Source organism: Chiloscyllium plagiosum, unplaced genomic scaffold (genome assembly GCF_037043375.1).
Source record: "Chiloscyllium plagiosum isolate Xiang-an unplaced genomic scaffold, Cpla_swu_hap1 HiC_scaffold_6, whole genome shotgun sequence".
In the NCBI taxonomy this organism is placed as follows: Eukaryota; Metazoa; Chordata; class Chondrichthyes; order Orectolobiformes; family Hemiscylliidae; genus Chiloscyllium; species Chiloscyllium plagiosum.
Genome location: NW_028270144.1, coordinates 30,063,230 through 30,080,984, shown reverse-complemented (window position 1 = coordinate 30,080,984; position 17,755 = coordinate 30,063,230). Strand labels below are relative to the sequence as shown.

Here is a 17,755-nt window from a genome sequence, read left to right as displayed (position 1 = left end):
TGAAGGAAGTGGGCTTAATGCTGTAAGAGACACGTTTACCATTTTTGCTTGCAGTCAAACGATTTTGTCAAATTTTTTTGTGTTTAACACAGTTGAATGTGCAACACTTAAAGGAGCCACCAGAGGCTGCCACCAGTAAGTTAACATCAAAACAACTGGCTTACTGGAATGTGAAGCCAGGATGACGCAGAATTCTCCTCCTGCTTCCATCTTGAAATTGTGCACTGTTAGATGTGTGTTGGTCGGACCTCCTTCCATTGGCTGCTTGCATCCTGATGACTGCTAAAGATCCATTCCTGTGAAAGCCTTGCCTCAGATTTGACATGGTAGTTAGCCCTGCTACTGTGATTAATTCAGGCAGGATCGGAGTCCAAACAAACTTTGTCCCTTTTCATTCACTGATTGCTTCCTAGCAGAGGAGATTTACATCATGGAGAAACTGACAAAAAAAAAAATGGTCTCACATAAATGTTAGGATTTGTGTAAGAGTCATCAAAACTTGTTAACCCACACCCCAAGCAGTGGAAACTGATCTTGCAGTCTTTTTTTCTCTCCCTCATTTCATACCCCAGTGAAGTTTGCCTTCTTGCTGCCTAATTACTCTGCTTTCTGAAATGTTGATGGCTCTCTCAGATGGTACTCAAATATTTAACTACCAACATCAAGGGGTGAGGTGAGATTGCCTCCACGATTTATACCAATAACAGATTGGAATTAATTTGATGAGCTGCATGGTAAAATGATATAATTCACCACAAAGATGTCTCCAGATCTGTTCTGAGATTTATATGAGGAGTACAGCACTTTGTTTTTCCATGAAGTCCAAGAGCATATAATAGTTCCCTGGGAATTCTAATGCAAATGATTGACCATCTGTGCCATGGGAGACACAGGTCAGGAGTTTGACTCCATTTGCCTGGATAGGTGTAGCTCCAAAGACAATCGAGAAACTTGTCACTGTTCAAAACAAAGCAACCCACTTGACTGGTAAACCTTCCTTCACTCTAAACATTCACTCCATCCACCACAGATGCACACTGGCCATGTAAAAAACATCACAGCTGCAAAAAAAAAATTAAGACATAGGCAGCTCCATCCAAATCCCGGAACCTGGAAAGACAAAGGCAGCGTGGGAACATCTCTGCCCGTAGGTGTTCCTCCAAGCCACAAGCCATCTTGACTTGGAACTATGAAACCATTCCTCCAGTGTTTCTGTTGAACTCCATCCCTAACAGCACTGTGGATGTACCCACACCACATGCACTGCAGCAGTTCAAGAAGGCATCTCACCCCTACCTTCTCAGAGGTAGTTAAAGGCAGACAATAAATGATTGCCTGTCCACTATGGCAGAAATCTCAGAATAATTTTGTAAAAACATTTCAATCAAATCTGAAATGATTGACTGTCGATGATTAATTTAGTGAAGAATCTGGATATTTCTTACATTTCATGTTGGTATAAATTTCAACAGCAGCCTGTTCTGATAAACCCTTCACACACCCTTCTACTTAACAGCACTGTGTAATGTGTTTATTTTCAAGAATTGCATCAAGTTAAAGTTTGCAAGGTTTTGCTCCAATCTTGGAGAATTGAAATTAATCCTCAAAAGCTTAAAAAGCATTTTGATGCCCTGAGCAAATGCTTGTATTGATGTGACGCTGTAACGTGGGGATGAATCCTCAGTAAACAGTACTCAATGGTTGTCTTCACAAGGACATGGTTTATAATTTTAAAAATGGCATTAATAATTAAATGAACAGCTGAGGGAATCTGGACTCTCTTGAAATTGGTCACAGTGACTGAAACCGTTTGAAGCCAATTGCCATACCTCGTGTTGTCTTGGAAACTGTGTCGGGCTTGTTGGTAGGCAGGAGGTTCAGCTGCCATTCCTTAAATGTGCTGCACACAGTCTGGAATACCCCCAGCAATTTCTCAAGGACGTCCAAAATCTCTCATTAAAAAATCTGCTTTAAGCAGACATTTAAAGTGTAGCTGTTTGTAAAGTCTCATATTTCTAACTCTTCCCTATGAGATTTATAGACTTTCAATTGACCCACTATCAGCACAGATGCTTTTTCCACTGTCTACAGGTGTGAACTTCCAGAAACTCTTTTCCAATGAACTACCCTGCATCCCCTCACCCTGGCCAGATGCACCACAGCAACCAGGGCTTGTTAGAATGCACAGCAAGTCCCTTCATCACCCATCTTCCTTAAAGAGATAGTCCAAACATATAATAGTCTTTTAAACAATGCATTTCGAATAGTCTTTCAGATGAATTCTAAACCAAGGCCCCATACATTTAGATTCCGTACAGTGTGGTAACAGGCCACACTGACCCTCCAAAGAGTAACCCACCCAGATCAATTCCCCCACATTTACCGCTGACTAATGCACCTAACACTCTGGGCAATTTAGCATGGCCAGTTCACCTGACCTGCACATCTTTGGACTGTGGGAGGAAACCGAAACACCCAGAGGAAACCCACGCAGGCACAGGAAGAATGTGCAAACTCCACACAGATAGTTGCCCATGGCTGGAACTGAACCCAGGTTCCTGGTACTGTGAGGCAGCAGTGCTAACCACTGAGCCACCATGCCGCCCCAAGGCTATATCTTTTTTTGTAGCCAGCATTTATCCAGAAAAACAGGTTCTCCAGACATTGCCATTCATGGAAATTGATTTGAGCTTGTTGGCTGCTGGATTTCCTACATTACAACAGTGACTACAGTTCAAAAATACTTCTTTGGCTTAAAGCACTTTCAGAAGTCATGTCATGAAAGGTGCTACATAAATGCAAGTCTTTTCTTTAATGACTTGGTGTTCATTTGATAACTGCAAAGTAATTCATCTGTCCATTCTGACATGCTTAACTACCTGAATACAAAATTATATTTGTATCTACACCCAGTAAAAGAGAGAGCAGAGCAAGTGTGAGAAATACAGGCTGAGAGTCCGGGTCCACACAGGAAGACTGGCACTAGGGCAGAGCTGGATATAAGGACAGGGCAGTGGCTCTCAATAGATAACCCTTCTTTGATATCCAGTTCCTTGATCAGGGACTGCACACCTTCAAAGGACATGCCTTACCTTTCTGTACTGAGGTGATAGTACCGCACAACACATAGTATAGATTCAGCTGGTTCTCAGACTGTTTAGTAAAATCGATAGTGTCTCGGAGTTAGAGGACTCTTGGTATCCTAATATTTCTCAGCCGTCAACTCTTGAAAAGTCTTATTATCTGGTGCCTCCAGGAAAGTTAGGCTCCTGATATCAAAAAAAAGTTTCGAGTCCACAGGCTGTCAGGAGAATTATTTGTTAGTTTTCGTCTACCCCAATGTCATTTGGCCAGAAACAAAAACTCAATCTTTCCATATACTGGGCGCAGACTTCCACAGTAGATTGGAATGAGTCAAGTTTCCCAACTAGTGTAATGAAACCAGAAATATTTATCCCAATTCAAAAACTACTGTTGTGAGCAAATCTCTTCAGGGGTGTATTTTTCTCTGATCACCACTGAAATAACTCCATTAAGGTCTGTATCCTGTTGCTGTCACCCTTTACTGAGCATGGTGGCTCAGTGGTAAGCATACTGCCTCACAGTGCTAGGGACCTGGGTTCAATTCCCACCTTGGATGACTGTCTGCGTGGTTTGCACGTTCTCCCCGTGTCTGTGTGGGTTTCCTCTGGGTGCTGTGGTTTCCTCCCACAATCCAAAGATGTGCAGGTCAGGTGAATTGGCCATGCTAAATTGTCCGTAGTGTTAGGTACATTATTCAGGGACAAATGTAGGGGAATGGGTCTGGGTGGGTTACTCTTCGGAGGATCGGTGTGGACTTGTTGGGCCAAAGGGCCTGTTTCCATACTGTGGGGAATCTAATTTCTACGTGCATAGTACATGACGCTGACCCAGCTAGCACAGGGCCAGCTCCTAAAGTGAGCAGAACCCCTGCTTTCATTTACCCCATACTACTGCCCGACAACAGCAGAGCTCATATTCCTCAGTACCCATATTTTTGTGTATGCAGGTACAAGATACAGTGAAAATCATCAAGTGAAAATAATTTTAAAAATTTTCCACCACCCGAAGAGACCCTGTGTGGCCAATGAACCAGTGACAAGCAAAGTTCAGAGCGAGCAATGCTTATGCCTGTTTATATGTATATATCTTTTTCCTAGAATGAGGAATCTCTCTGAATCTCCTATTTATATAGATATATATTTTCTTTTCTTTCTTTTTTTTAACCCCCTCACTACCGCCCAACAGCGGTAGGACTTATTTATTTCCCAGTACCCATTGTCATGTGTCTGCAGGTATAGGATATAGTGAAGAACATCGAGTGCAGAAAACTTGATCCACATTCCATCACCAGGAAGAAAAGAAACACCTGGTAGCCAATAATAAGCAATGCCTTTCTCATCAGAAGGCAATGCCTAAGTGATCGAAAAAGTGAGGGGGAGGGGGTGTACTTCTATTTATATCTGTCAGCCAGCACTTCCTGATTGGATCAGGTTAACAGCCCCAGTCAGGGAATTCATATTCTATGAGATCCACCTAGCTGACCTAATTCCAATCATGACAATTAATGCCAGCAACAGAAGGATAGAGCTCTTAAGTAGCCCTTAATGAAGGTTCTCATTTGATGGGAACATTAAACTTCTCCATGCAGAACCTAATTCCGATAGGTGGGTAGGTACTGCCGTCACTCTGTCCCATTAAATGCTATTCCTGCCTCTAGACTCACCAATTATAGAGCCATAGAGATGTGCAGCACAGAAACAGACCCTTTGGTCCAACTCGTCCATGCTGACCAGATATCCTAAACTAATCGAGTCTCATTTGTCAGCACTTGACCCATATCCCTCTAAATCCTTCCTATTCATATACTCATCCAGATACCTTTTAAATGAAGTAATTGTACCAGCCTCCACCACTTCCTCTGGTAGTTCATTCCATACACATACCACCCTCTGTGTGAAAAGGTTGCCCCTTAGGTCCCTTTTATATCTTTCCCCTCTCACCCTAAACCTATGCCTTCTAGTTCTGGACTCCCCCACCCCAGAGAAAAGACCTTATCTATTTATCCTATCCATGCCCATCATGATTTTATAAACCTCTATAAAGTCATCCCTCATCCTCCTGCACTCCAGAGAAAACAACTCCAGCCTATTCACCCTTCCTATAACTGAAATCCTCCAAACCTGGTAACGTTCTTGTAAATCTTCTCTGAACCCTTTCATGTTTCACAATGTCCTTCCGATACTAAGGAGACAAGAATTGCATGCAATATTCCAAAAGTGGCCTAACCAACATCCTGTACAGCCACAACATGACCTCCCAACTCCTAAAGTCAACACTCTGACCAATAAAGGAAAGCATACCAAATACCTTTTCACTATCCTGTCTACCTGTGACTCTACTTTCAAGGAGCTATGAATCTGCACTCCGAAGTCACTTTGTTCAGTAACATTCCCGAGGACCTTACCATGAAATCTATAAGTCTTGATCTGGTTTGCTTTCCTAAAATGCAGCACCTCGCATTTATCTAAATTAAGCTCCTCAATCCATTGGCCCATCTGATCAAGATCCTGTTTTAGTCTGAGGTAATCTTCTTCGCTGTCCACTACACCTCCAATTTTGGTGTCATCTGTAAACTTACCAACCATACCTACTATGTTCACATCCATAGCATTGATATAAATGATGAAAGATTGTGGACCCAGCACTGATCCTTGTGGCACTCCACTGGTTACAGGCCTCCAGTCTGAAAAGCATCCCTCCACCACCAATCTCTGTCTTCTAGCCAGTTCTGTATCCAAATGGCTAGTTCTCTCTGTATTCCATGAGATCGAACCTTGCTAACCAGTCTCCCACGAGGAACCTTGTCAAACGCCTTACTGAAGTCCATATAGATCAAATCCACCCCTCTGCCCTCATCAATCCTCTCTTGTTACTTCTTCAAAAAACTCAATCAAGTTTGTAAGATATGATTTCCCATGCACAAAGCCATGTTGACTATCCCCAATCAGTCCTTGCCTTTCCAAATACATGTACATCCTGTCCCTCAGGATTCCCTCCAACAAATTGCCCACCACCGATGTCAGGCTCACCAGTCTATAGTTCCCTGGCTTGTTCTTACCACCCTTCTTAAACAGTGGCATCACGTTAGCCAACTTCCAGTCTTCTGGCACTTCACCTGTGACTATTGATGATACAAATATCTCAGCAAGAGGCCCAGCAATCACTTCCCTAGCTTCCCACAAAGTTCTAGTTACACCTGATCAGGTCCTGGGGATTTATCTTCGAGGAGAAAGTGAGGTCTGCAGATGCTGGAGATCAAAGTTGAAACTTTATTGCTGGAACAGCACAGCAGGTCAGGCAGCATCCAGGGAACAGGAGATTCGACGTTTCGGGCACAGGCCCTTCTTCAGGCCTGTGCCCGAAGGTCCTGAAGAAGGGCCTGTGCCCGAAACGTCGAATCTCCTGTTCCCTGGATGCTGCCTGACCTGCTGTGCTGTTCCAGCAATAAAGTTTCAACTGGGGATTTATCCACTTGTGTGCGTTTCAAGACATCCAACACCTCCTGTTCTGTAAAATGGACATTTTTCAAGATGTCACCATCTATTTCCCCACATTCTATTTCTTCTCTGTCCTTCTCCACATAAACACTGATGCAAAATACTTATTTGGTATCTCCCCAATCTCCAGTGGCTCCACACAAAGGTTGCCTTGATGATCTTTGAGAGGCCCTATTCTCTCCCGAGTTACTCCTTTGTCCTTAATGTACAGAGGACCCTCGATTACCCAAAGGACACAGGCAGGGAGTTTTTCGTTCAGTTAATTGAATGCCGGATAATCGAATGCCGGATAACATAGCCAAGCATCAGGACTTTGCAATCTTGTTCTGATAATCGAAATTCAGTTAATCAAATGCCGGATAATCGAAGTTCCTCTGCATTTATAAAATCTCTTTGGATTCTCCTTAACCCCATTTGCCACAGCTGTCTCATGTCCCCTTTTTGCCCTCCTGATTTCCCTCTTAAGTATACTCCTACTGACTTTATACTCTTCTAAGGATTTACTCGTGATTTCTCCTGTCTATACCTGACATGCTTTCTTCTTTTTCTTAATCAAAATCTCAATTTCTCCAGGCATCCAGCTTTCCCTACACCTACCGGCCTTTCCTTTCACCCTAACAAGAATAAACTATCTTTGGACCCTCATTATCTCATTTTCCAGCCATCCCTTTGCTTGCAAACATCTGCCCCCAATCAATTTTTGAAAGTTCTTCTCTAACACCATCAAAATTGGCCTTCCTCCAATTTAGAGCTTCAACTTTTAGATCTGGTCTATCCTTTTCCATCACTATTTTAAAACTGCTAGAATTATGGTCGCTGGCCCCAAAGTCCTCCCCACTGACACCTCAGTCGCCTCAGCCTTATTTCCCAAGAGTAGGACAAGTTTTGCACCTTCTTTCGTAGATACGTCCACATACTGAATCAGAAAATTTTCTCGTACATATTAAATTCCTCTCCATCTAAACCCTTAACACTATGGCAGTCCCAGTCAATGTTTGGAAAGTTAAAATCCCCTACCATAACCACCCTATTATTCTTACAGCTAACTGAGATCCCCTTACAAATTTATTTCTCAATTTCCCGCTGACTATTAGGGGCTCTATAATACAATCCCAATAAGGTGATCATCCCTTTCTTGTTTCTCAGTTCCACCCAAAAAACATCCCTGTATGTATTTCTAGGAATATCCTCCCTAAGTAGAGCAGTAATGTTATCCCTTATCAAAAATGCCACTCCCCCTCCTCTCTTGCCCCACCCCCCTCCTTTCTATCCTTCCTGTGGCATTTGTATCCTGGAACATTAAGCTGCCAGTTTTATCCATCCCTGAGCCACGTCTTTGTAGTTGCTATGATATCCCAGTCCATGTTCTGATAATCCAAAAATGTGAACCCTTCTCCCATACACCAGCTCCTCAGCCATGCATTCTTCTGCCCCGCTTTTCCTATCCTCACTAGTTCTTAGCAGCGGGAATACCTCAAGTACCTCCTTTTTAAATTCTTGCCTAACTTTCTATTTTCTCCCTTCAGAATCTCATCCTTTTCCCTTGCTATGGTCGTTGGTTCCAATGTGTTCAATGACCTCTTGCTGGTCCCTTTCCCATTTGAGAACTTTCTGCACCCTCTGAGACATCCTTGATCCTGGCACCAGGGAGGCAACACACTAATCTGATTTTTCGCTGTTGGCCACAGAAACGTCTTTTTGTGCCTCTAACTAGAAAGTCCCCTAACATGATCGATCGCTTGGAACCCGATATACCCCTGATTACATTAGAGCCTGTCTCGATATCAGAAACTTGGCTGTAAGTGTAATATTGCCCTGGGAGACCATCACCCCTACATTTTCCAAAACAGCATACTTGTTTGAGATGGGGAGAGCCACAGAAGACTCCTGCATACCTGCCTACCTTTCCTGGAGTTAACCCATCCACCTGACTGTAGCTGCAGCTTTTCTCCCTTCCTATAACTGCCATCCATCACCCTCCCCAGCTCTTCTAAATTGTTTATTGCCTCTAACCACTGTTTGAACCGATCCATGTGACACTTCCTACGGACATAATCCTCAGTGACATGGAAACTCTCACTAAACTCCCACATCCGACAAGAGGAGCACATCACTCCACTCAAAGCTATCTTTGCTCCTTCACAATCTCCAGACCTAGAAAATAGCACCGTCTTATTACTTAAAAATAAATACTGCACCAGGCTAACTTAATAGTTATCGTTCATATTTTAAAAAAATTAATCAAGAGACAGATCTCAATAAAACATATAATCAAGAAAGAACCCACTCTGCTCACTACTGTAGACTTACAGCAGGATTACAGCTAAAAACTATGCATGTATCTGTTCTTGTGCAGTGAGCTCTCCCACATAGGTTCCTCTAAGGTCAGCTGTGAATTTCACTGTTTGTTCATTTTTCCTCGGCGCACTCCGATGCCCAGAGATACATGTACTCAGCAGCAAAGGCAGTAACTGTGCAGATTCACTGCTATGTCCGTTCAATGGTTCCATCCATTAATTTTAAAGACCACCCAATGGGAAGCAATTTTAATTCATCTATCACTTAGGATTCTGATTGGAGTGGATTCACTGTTGGTTTTATACCCACCTGATATAACCTCAGTTAAAATTTCTATGGAATATTTGACAGGGTAGGTGCAAAATCAGCGTTCTATTTGAGACACATGTTCCCAGACAAAGGACAATATTTTGTCACTGGTGAGCTGTTCCTGATAACAGAACTGGAAGTGTGTGCCACCTCCGCTCTCTTGCATTGATTCATTGCCCACAAGTCAATTCAAAGTGACTGTGGTATGTGCAGGAAACATGTTATCACATGACAGTGAAAGCTTTGCTGCTTTCAGCTGTCAAAGCCTCAGCCAAGACTGCACTAGAAAGTGCTTCCTGATCAAACTGGGAGACTCTCTATCAATGCACTAATATTCTTGTCCAACTCGATTGCCATAAACTTAAGACCTTTTGAGAGCATTTATTGAGAGGCACGGATGTTTTCAAATTTAAATTTTATTTGCAAGTAATTCATGTCACATTGGTATCACTTTACTTGTGTGCATCATTGTTACTTGTTGAGGCTAGCTTAGTCAGAACGTTAAATATGCAGGCACACCCCAAATTGATAATTGCCAGGAAGTTAGAGACATATCCTTCATTGTGGAAGAAATAATACTGGGATTTTGTCAACACTCTTTATTGAATGTTCATATTAGTGTCTAGTGAAATGTGCACTATTTTATGGGACGAAATTGACATAATTAAAAAAGTTTAATGTTAATAAGTGTGAATTATTATTATTCATACTACAAGTGGTGACTTTTTGCCATGTAGCCTGAGGTCTGACACGCCACTGGCTGAATTCTTATATCTCAATCTGTCTTCGGATGTTAATGTTCCAACTCTTGCTTTATGCAGTCCTAGTAGATCACACGTTCTGTTCTTAAAGATGCAAAAATAATCATCTCAAAGGAATCGAGATGAAATTGCCTCTCCCTTCCTAGCTCTTTCTGAATGTTGTTCTGATATGTGGTCATAGAGTTATTAACTGGGTGAATTTTTCAAATCTATATTTACAGCGAGCAGAGATGAGCTTCAGACCAGGAAAGTGAAACTGGATTATGAAGAGTTTGTGCTTTGCCAAAAAGAGGTTTCTACGGTTTGGGATAAAATGCTAACCACTCCAGGAAGGGCAAAGGTGAAAGTTGACATGGAGAAAGTCCATGCTGCTCTTAGTCAAGGTCAGTGCTTGATTATTAACTTTGTTTCCCACAGCACCAGACTCATCCTATTTTGGAGACTTCCCTGAGGTGATTTTGGATTGTAAGGGGGAAATTTGTAGAAAATTATTAATTAAAAAAAGAGCAAACATAAATTGACATTGACCATACCGTTTATAGCCATTTAAATCGAAATTTGAAGACCTGGGATTTTTCCTATTTTAAATGCAATCCAAAATGCCAAAATTAATTGCTTAGAATGTACTATTGCCTCAAAAACATGGTTGCTAGAACATAAAAATATTTAGCCAAACTGTTTCATGTTAGTATTTATCTTTCACCCTACTTCATCTCTCTTTGTGTTGACACATCATCTTCTGTGTTAGCCGCAACTCAGATGATGGCACTCATGTCTCTGAGTTAGAAGCTCATACGTTCCAGTCCCCCTCCAGGACTTAAATCTAAAAAGCTTTGCTGCTGCTCTGCATAGAAGGAGTACAGTTCTGTCAGATGAGCCATTTTTCAGATGCAATATTCAACCAAAAGCCATCAGCCCTCTCAGGTGACTATCAAAGATCCCATGATACTATTTCAAGAAAAGAGTAAAGGAATTATTCCTGGTGTTTTATTAATATTTATTGTAAAAAAAAACAAAAGATAGGCAAGGCATGATCAAATTTTTGTTTGTGGAAACACACGTGTGCAAATTGGCAACTGTATTTCTTACATTCTCAGCTCCATTGGCTGGAAAGCACTTTGGCATGTGCAGTAGTCGTGAAAGGCACTACAAAAATGCAAAATTATCTCTTTTAATAAACTCTTTCAGAATGGAAAAGAGATATTGTTTATTATTGCAAAACTCATAACTGCGATGCTGGAAATTGGAAACAAAAACAGAAATTGCTGGAGACATTCAACGCATTGAGAACCATCTACCTCTATGTGACATTGGTCACTTTAATTTCTCTGCTGCCCTCACCCATTAGAATTAATCTCCCACTGAACTGACTGCACTCTGTGCTGTCCGATCAAATCCTGACTTTGTATTCTAGCCTGCCATCAGGCTGGTGCTGTTGTTGTCTGCTGCACTGACCTCTGCATTGTGATGGCTGAGCTCCAGCTCTCAGACACCTCCACCTAGCTCCCTTGGACCATGACCCCACCATGGCACATCAAGCTTTTATGTCCATGGACTGTCACTAACTTCATCTCATTGGGGATCTCTGCGCATCCTCCCCAACCCTACCCCCCCGACCCCCAACATCGCCACCACCCCCTACCACATCCACAACCACCCTCCAGGTCAAAAGTGTGACCCTGCGTACTCGCATGGGCCCCAGTTATGCCTGTCTCTCTGTGAGGTACATTGAATGTTCCTTGTTCCAGCCCAACTCCAGTCCCCACCACAACTCTTTCTCAGGTATATTGATGACATCATTGGAGCTGCTTCTCTCTCATCCAGAATTGGAAAAAAATCATCAAATTCGTTTTCAATTTCCTCCCTGCTCTCACCTTCACCTGATCCATCTCTGACTCATCCCTTACCTTCCCCAACATGTCTATTTGCACTTTTGGGGATAAGCTGGCCACCAATATTTACTACAAATCCACTGAGCCCCACAGTTACCTTGACTGTACATCCTCACACCCTGCTTCCTGTAAAAACTCTATCCAATTCTCCCACAGTTTCTCTGTCTCTGTTGAACCTGTTCTGATGATGCTACCTACTGCAGGTGATGCATCAGAAATGTCCACCCGGGACATCCTGGTGCACTCTTCCTCCAATTCCCAATATCTCCCCACTGCACCTCCCTGTGCCATTGCAGAAGGTGCAACACTAGCCTGTTAACCCCCTCCTTTCTCAGTGTGCAAGGCTCCAGACACACCTTCCAGGTGAAGCAGTGATTTACCTGCACTTCACTCAGACTAGTCTGTGGTATTCGCTGCTCACAATGTGGTCTCCTTTACACTGGGAGGCAAATGCAGGGTGGATGACCACTTTGCCGAACACTTACGTTCTGTCCATATAAATGACCCCGAACTTCCTTTTGCCTGCCATTTCAACACTCCACCATTTTTCCATGGCAATATTTCAATCTCGGGATTGCTGCATTGTTCCAGTTGGGTTTAGTACAAGCTGGAAGAGCAGCACCTCAATGTTTGCTTGGGGACCGTGCTGCCTTCAGGACTTAATATCAAGTTCAATAATTTTAGAGTCTGAAAACCTCCTTCCATGTGTAATGTTCAACCCCAAAACCCCAGATTCATGACATGGGCTGCTTTCAGCACAGTTGACCCATTTTCACCCATTCATAGTCCCTCTTATCACCTATCCAGCTCGTCTTCTTCCCTGCCTTACTATTAACCATTCCTTTGTAGCTCACTCTCTGGACTCCATCTCCACCTATCAGCTTACTCCCTAGCCCCTCACGCCACTCCTTCTCTTATACCACTGTGAACAAAAACCACTTTCACCCAGATGTCATCAGTTTTGAAGTAGGGTCACTGGACTTGAAGTATTAACTCTGCTTTCTCTCCTCCTGATAATGCCAGACCTGCTGAGTTTCACCAGCAATTCTTAAATTGTTTATTGTTGGTTGTTAGCCATTGAATAAAATGGCTGCGTGGAGTTGGAAGAATAGTTTATGCAATGATCTACTTTTGTGTGACAGGTGTACCAAAGGCTCGGAGAGGAGAGATCTGGCAATTCTTAGCCGAGCAGTACCGCTTGAGACACCGGTTACCGGAGAAACAGCAACCGGCAGACATTTCATACAAAGAACTTTTGAAACAGCTGACTACTCAGCAACACGCCATCCTGGTTGACCTTGGTAACAGTCCATGCCATACTGATGTGGTTGATTTTTAGTTTTACTGTGTGCCACTTAGAATGGAATAAGAATATGTTACATTTATGCAGTGCCTTTAAAGTAATTAAATACCTCACGGCAATTTAACATTAGACACATAGGGAAATTATAGAAGTGATGATCAAGAGCTTAGTAAAAGAGGTCAATTTTAAGAAGAGTTTGAAAGGAGAATAAAAATGTAGTGATGTAAAGAATAAATGTAATGATTTGTTTACCCAGCTCTTTAAGCAAACTAGGGCGAGTAGCGAAAGAAGAGTAATTTGGGGCAAAGCAATTTTTTTTCTCTCTGCATTAGGATTTTGTGATAAAAACAATGACTGCAGATGCTGGAAACCAGAGTCTAGATTAGAGTGGTGCTGGAAGAGGACAGCAGTTCAGGCAGCATCCGAGAAGCAGTAAAATTGAGGTTTCGGGCAAAAAGCCCTTCATCAGGAATAAAGGCAGAGAGCCTGAAGCGTGGAGAGATAAACTAGAGGAGGGTGGGGGTGGGGAGAAAGTAGCATAGAGTACAATAGGTCAGTGGGGAAGGGGATGAACGTGATAGGCGGGGGCTACATCAGTCAAAGTTTTACCTGCACATCCACTAATATCATTTATTAAATCCGTTGCTCCCGATACGGTCTCCTCTACATTGGGGAGACTGGGCGCCTCCTAGCAGAGCGCTTTAGGGAACATCTCCGGGACACCTGCACCAATCAACCACACTGTCCTGTGGCCCAACATTTCAACACCCCCTCCCACTCTGCTGAGGACATTGAGGTCCTGGGCCTCCTTCACTACCGCTCCCTCACCACCAGACGCCTGGAGGAAGAACGCCTCATCTTCCGCCTCGGAACACTTCAACCCCAGGGCATCAATGTGGACTTCAACAGTTTCCTTATTTCCCCATCCCCCACCTCACCCTAGTTCCAAACTTCCAGCTCGGCACTGTCCCCATGACTTGTCCTACCTGCCTATCTTCTTTTCCACTATCCACTCCACCCTCCCCCCGCCCCCGACCTATCACCTTCATCCCCTCCCCCTCTCACCTATTGTACTCTATGCTACTTTCTCCCCACCCTCACCCTCCTCTAGCTTATCTCTCCACCCTTCAGGCTCACTGTCTTTATTCCTGATGAAGGGCTTTTGCCCGAAACGTCGATTTTACTGCTTCTCGGATGCTGCCTGAACTGCTGTCCTCTTCCAGCACCACTCATCCAGAATTAGGATTTTGTGGCCAGTAGATGGTGGTGTTGCACATTTTATCTGAATGTAACACATGGACAACTAACTGCAGTATCAATTGTGTCATTTAATTTTCTCCTTTCTCTCTTGTTTTCACCTTGCTTGCCTTTGCATCAACGCATGTATCTTTCTTTGCCAGTATAATTATTTCATACTATTTTTTGCATCCCATTTCTTTTTCCAATTTTTTTTTCTCCTGATTGTTGTGCTTTAGTTAGTTTTTTTAAAAAAAATTCAGTTTAAGCTCATGTGTTCTGTTTTCACCTTGTGGCTCTTTGTTGTCTCATCTAATTTTCCCAGTCAATCCTTTGTGTTCTCTTCATCTCTTCTGCCTCTTCTTACTGCTGGATACACCCAAACTGTTCCCTATCAATTGTCATATTAAAATACTCACCTTGGACTTCAAATCACTCCATGGTCTAACACCTTCCTATTTTAGAGACCTCTATTCTGTTCTGAATATTTTATTGTGTAAGGATGTCAAGGTCTGACAGGGTTAATGCTGAAGAGTGCCTTATGCATCGCCCTCACTATAATATCATGTGGATTTGGTGAAGAAATGGTTTAGGATCTCAAAGGAATGAGACTTGTTATCTGTGTCATTCTCATTGTCTTTGTAACAGTATCTTATATTAATGGAACTTGTACGTTGTTGCTCTCAAACAAGAAAATACATCTTGTTTCAGACAATGAATGGCAGGTCCCTAGGGAGTACTGAGGAACAAAGGGACCTTGGTATACAAGTCCTTAGATCCCTGAAGGTGTCAGCACAGGTGGACAGGGTGGGGAAGAAGGCATATGGATGTTGTCTTCATTACCCAGGGCATAGTATATCTGCAAGAAGTCTTGTTACAACTTTATAAAATGTTGATTAGACCATAAATAGAATATTGTGTGCAGTTCAGTTTGACAGTCTGTTGGAAGGGCGTGATTGCAATGGAGAGGGTGCAGAGAGATTTACCAAGATGTTGCCCACAGTGAAGTCTCAGTTATGAGGAGAGACTGGATGGGCAGGGTTTGGTTTTCTTGCTTAAGCAGAGGCTGAGTGGGAGGGGTAATCTGATTGAGACATACAAAATTATGAGAGGCAAAGCCAGGAGAGATCATGAGAGTTTTGTCCCCCATGGCAGATGTGTCTAAGACCAGGGGGCATAGGTTTCAGGTGAGGACTGAGTGGTTTGGAGGAGATTTGAGAAAAGAATTTTCACCTGGGGGGTGGTAGAAATATGGAATGTGCTGCCTCAACAGTGTGGTGGAGGAAGGTACACTCACATTTAAGACGCTTCTGGATGAGCACTTAAAATGCCAAGGCACAAGAGGTTAGGACCAAGTGCAGGTAAAAGGGATTAGTACAGTTTGGTAGTTGTTGATTGGAATAGATGTGGTGGGCTGAAGGGCCTGTTTGTATGCTGTTAGACTCTATGACAAGAGCCTGTTCCCATTAGATTATCAAGTGCTTTTCTCAATCACACCAGACCAAATATTGTAGGTCCAAGAACCAACATCCTGTAGATCCCTACACTGAAAGAGCATGCTGGCACAAATATACTTCATAATGAGAATTTGAACAGAGAGCTCATTCACTCTGATGAGCACAGGTACAGACTACTGGCAGAATGTATTTTTAGTGGGGACCACTCAGTTGCACAGTTGACAAAGGTGAAGCCACTGTGTCCAATCCAGAATCCATCAAAAATGAATAATCAAAGTCCATTAAATGTAGATGGAGAGTGATCTTCAGTGGTTCTCAGTCTGGCAACAATTTTCAATCTTGTTTTCAAATACTTCTATGGATTCACCCCTCACTATCTGTGTAACCACCACCATAGAATCCTGCAGTGTGGAAACAGACCATTCGGCCCAACAAGTCCACACCAACCCTCTGAAGAGCATCCCGTCCAGACCCATCCCACTACTCTTTCCCTGTAACCCTGCATTTCCATGGCTAACACACCTAGCCTACACACGCCTGGATACTAAGGGCAATTTAGCATGGCCAATCCTCCTAGCCAGCCCATCTTTGGAATTCGCAGGCCTGCAATTTCTAAGATATCTGTGTTCTCAAAGTTCTAGCCTCTTGAGTGTCTTTAATTTTAATTGCTTCATCATTACTTTCATTTGGCTGTGTTCTAAACTCTTGAGTTCCTTTCCTAAAGTTCTCCACCTCAGCCTCACTTTTCACCTTTGCAAAACTCCTTTGAAAATTGTCTGTTTGACCACGCTATGTGTCATCAAGCATAACATTGACATCTGTGGCTCGGTATTAGATTTAAAAGCAACCGGGTCGGACAGAGGGCACGATGGGTGAGGGGAGCTCATGGGGGTGCGGAAGACTGGGTGAGTGGACAGTAGGCGGGCTGACAGGGGCAGTGTTGGACGGGATTGAGTGGCGGATGGGGTGCAGAGGCTTGCGGGCGGTATGCTGCTGCCTAGTCTCCTGAACAGAGGTAGACGTAGCAAGTGCTCGCTGTGTCAATCCCACTGAACTGATGGGGGGGGCGCGGTTTCAGCAATGCTGCAAGTCCCTTATACACAAGTGTGTGTCTGCTCAGAAACTAACCTGAGATAGAGAGAGGGAGCAAGGCAGGCAGAGCAAGGAAACATGAAACTTCAGAAAACTCTGAGCCCCAGAGGAGAAACATTGAATCAATTAAACGAATAATCAATTACCTGAACAAAATAGTGTCCGCCCATCTCGTTCGGATAATTGAGGTTCCTATGTATAGGGATTCTGCTGATTCAGGTGGTGTGGGGAGGGGCAGGTAGTGAGAGGGTGGGACAGGGTGGCAGGTGGTATGGGGGCGGGACAAGGTGTGGAGGAGGGGCAGGGTGGTGTTGGGGAGGGCAGGTTGGCAAGTTGGGAATAAGTGAGTAAGGCATTAGGGTGGAAGTTTGATGGGTAATGGAGGATAGGTGTGTTAGGGGGTCATTGGAGGGATACCAATCTCAGGTTTTGGGTCATGGGCATGTTGGGGTTTGCTGAATTGGGGATTTGCATTGTCAGGTCAGGCCAGGCCCTGGAGATGTTGGATTGGTGAGGTTGTTTTTGGAGAGGATCAGAACTGGTGAGGGTGTGTGGCCAGATGGGGCAGGAAAGAGTATGGGTCTCAGTGATGAAGTCGTGTGGGGGGTATCAGTTTCATAGTTACCCAGGAGTTTGAGCAGGTTTTAATCCAACCAACCTTTTCTGGGTAACTAATCAGATTAATAAATTATTACCTATTGATGTCTCTGACTAACTCAGAATCGTAGGCTTTTCTGAGAGGTTTCTATATTCAGGGTGGTGGCCCATTGGAAGTTTTAAGTTCCTGGGCAGTCTGTGCATCAAGGCATCCAAGTGGATTTGTAGC

At 43.4% G+C, this 17,755-nt stretch overlaps 1 protein-coding gene across 2 annotated transcripts in view; it reads left to right on the top strand.

Annotated features, from left to right (window-relative positions):
* The window catches only part of tbc1d4 (TBC1 domain family, member 4), a 288,880-nt gene that overhangs the window by 242,399 nt on the left and 28,726 nt on the right, over window positions 1–17,755 (top strand). For both annotated transcript variants that reach the window (XM_043691388.2, XM_043691389.2), the window contains 2 exons: window positions 10,171–10,332; window positions 12,984–13,142. In XM_043691388.2, coding sequence (XP_043547323.2) covers window positions 10,171–10,332; window positions 12,984–13,142 — 321 coding nt within the window. The remainder of the gene's footprint in view (window positions 1–10,170; window positions 10,333–12,983; window positions 13,143–17,755) is intronic.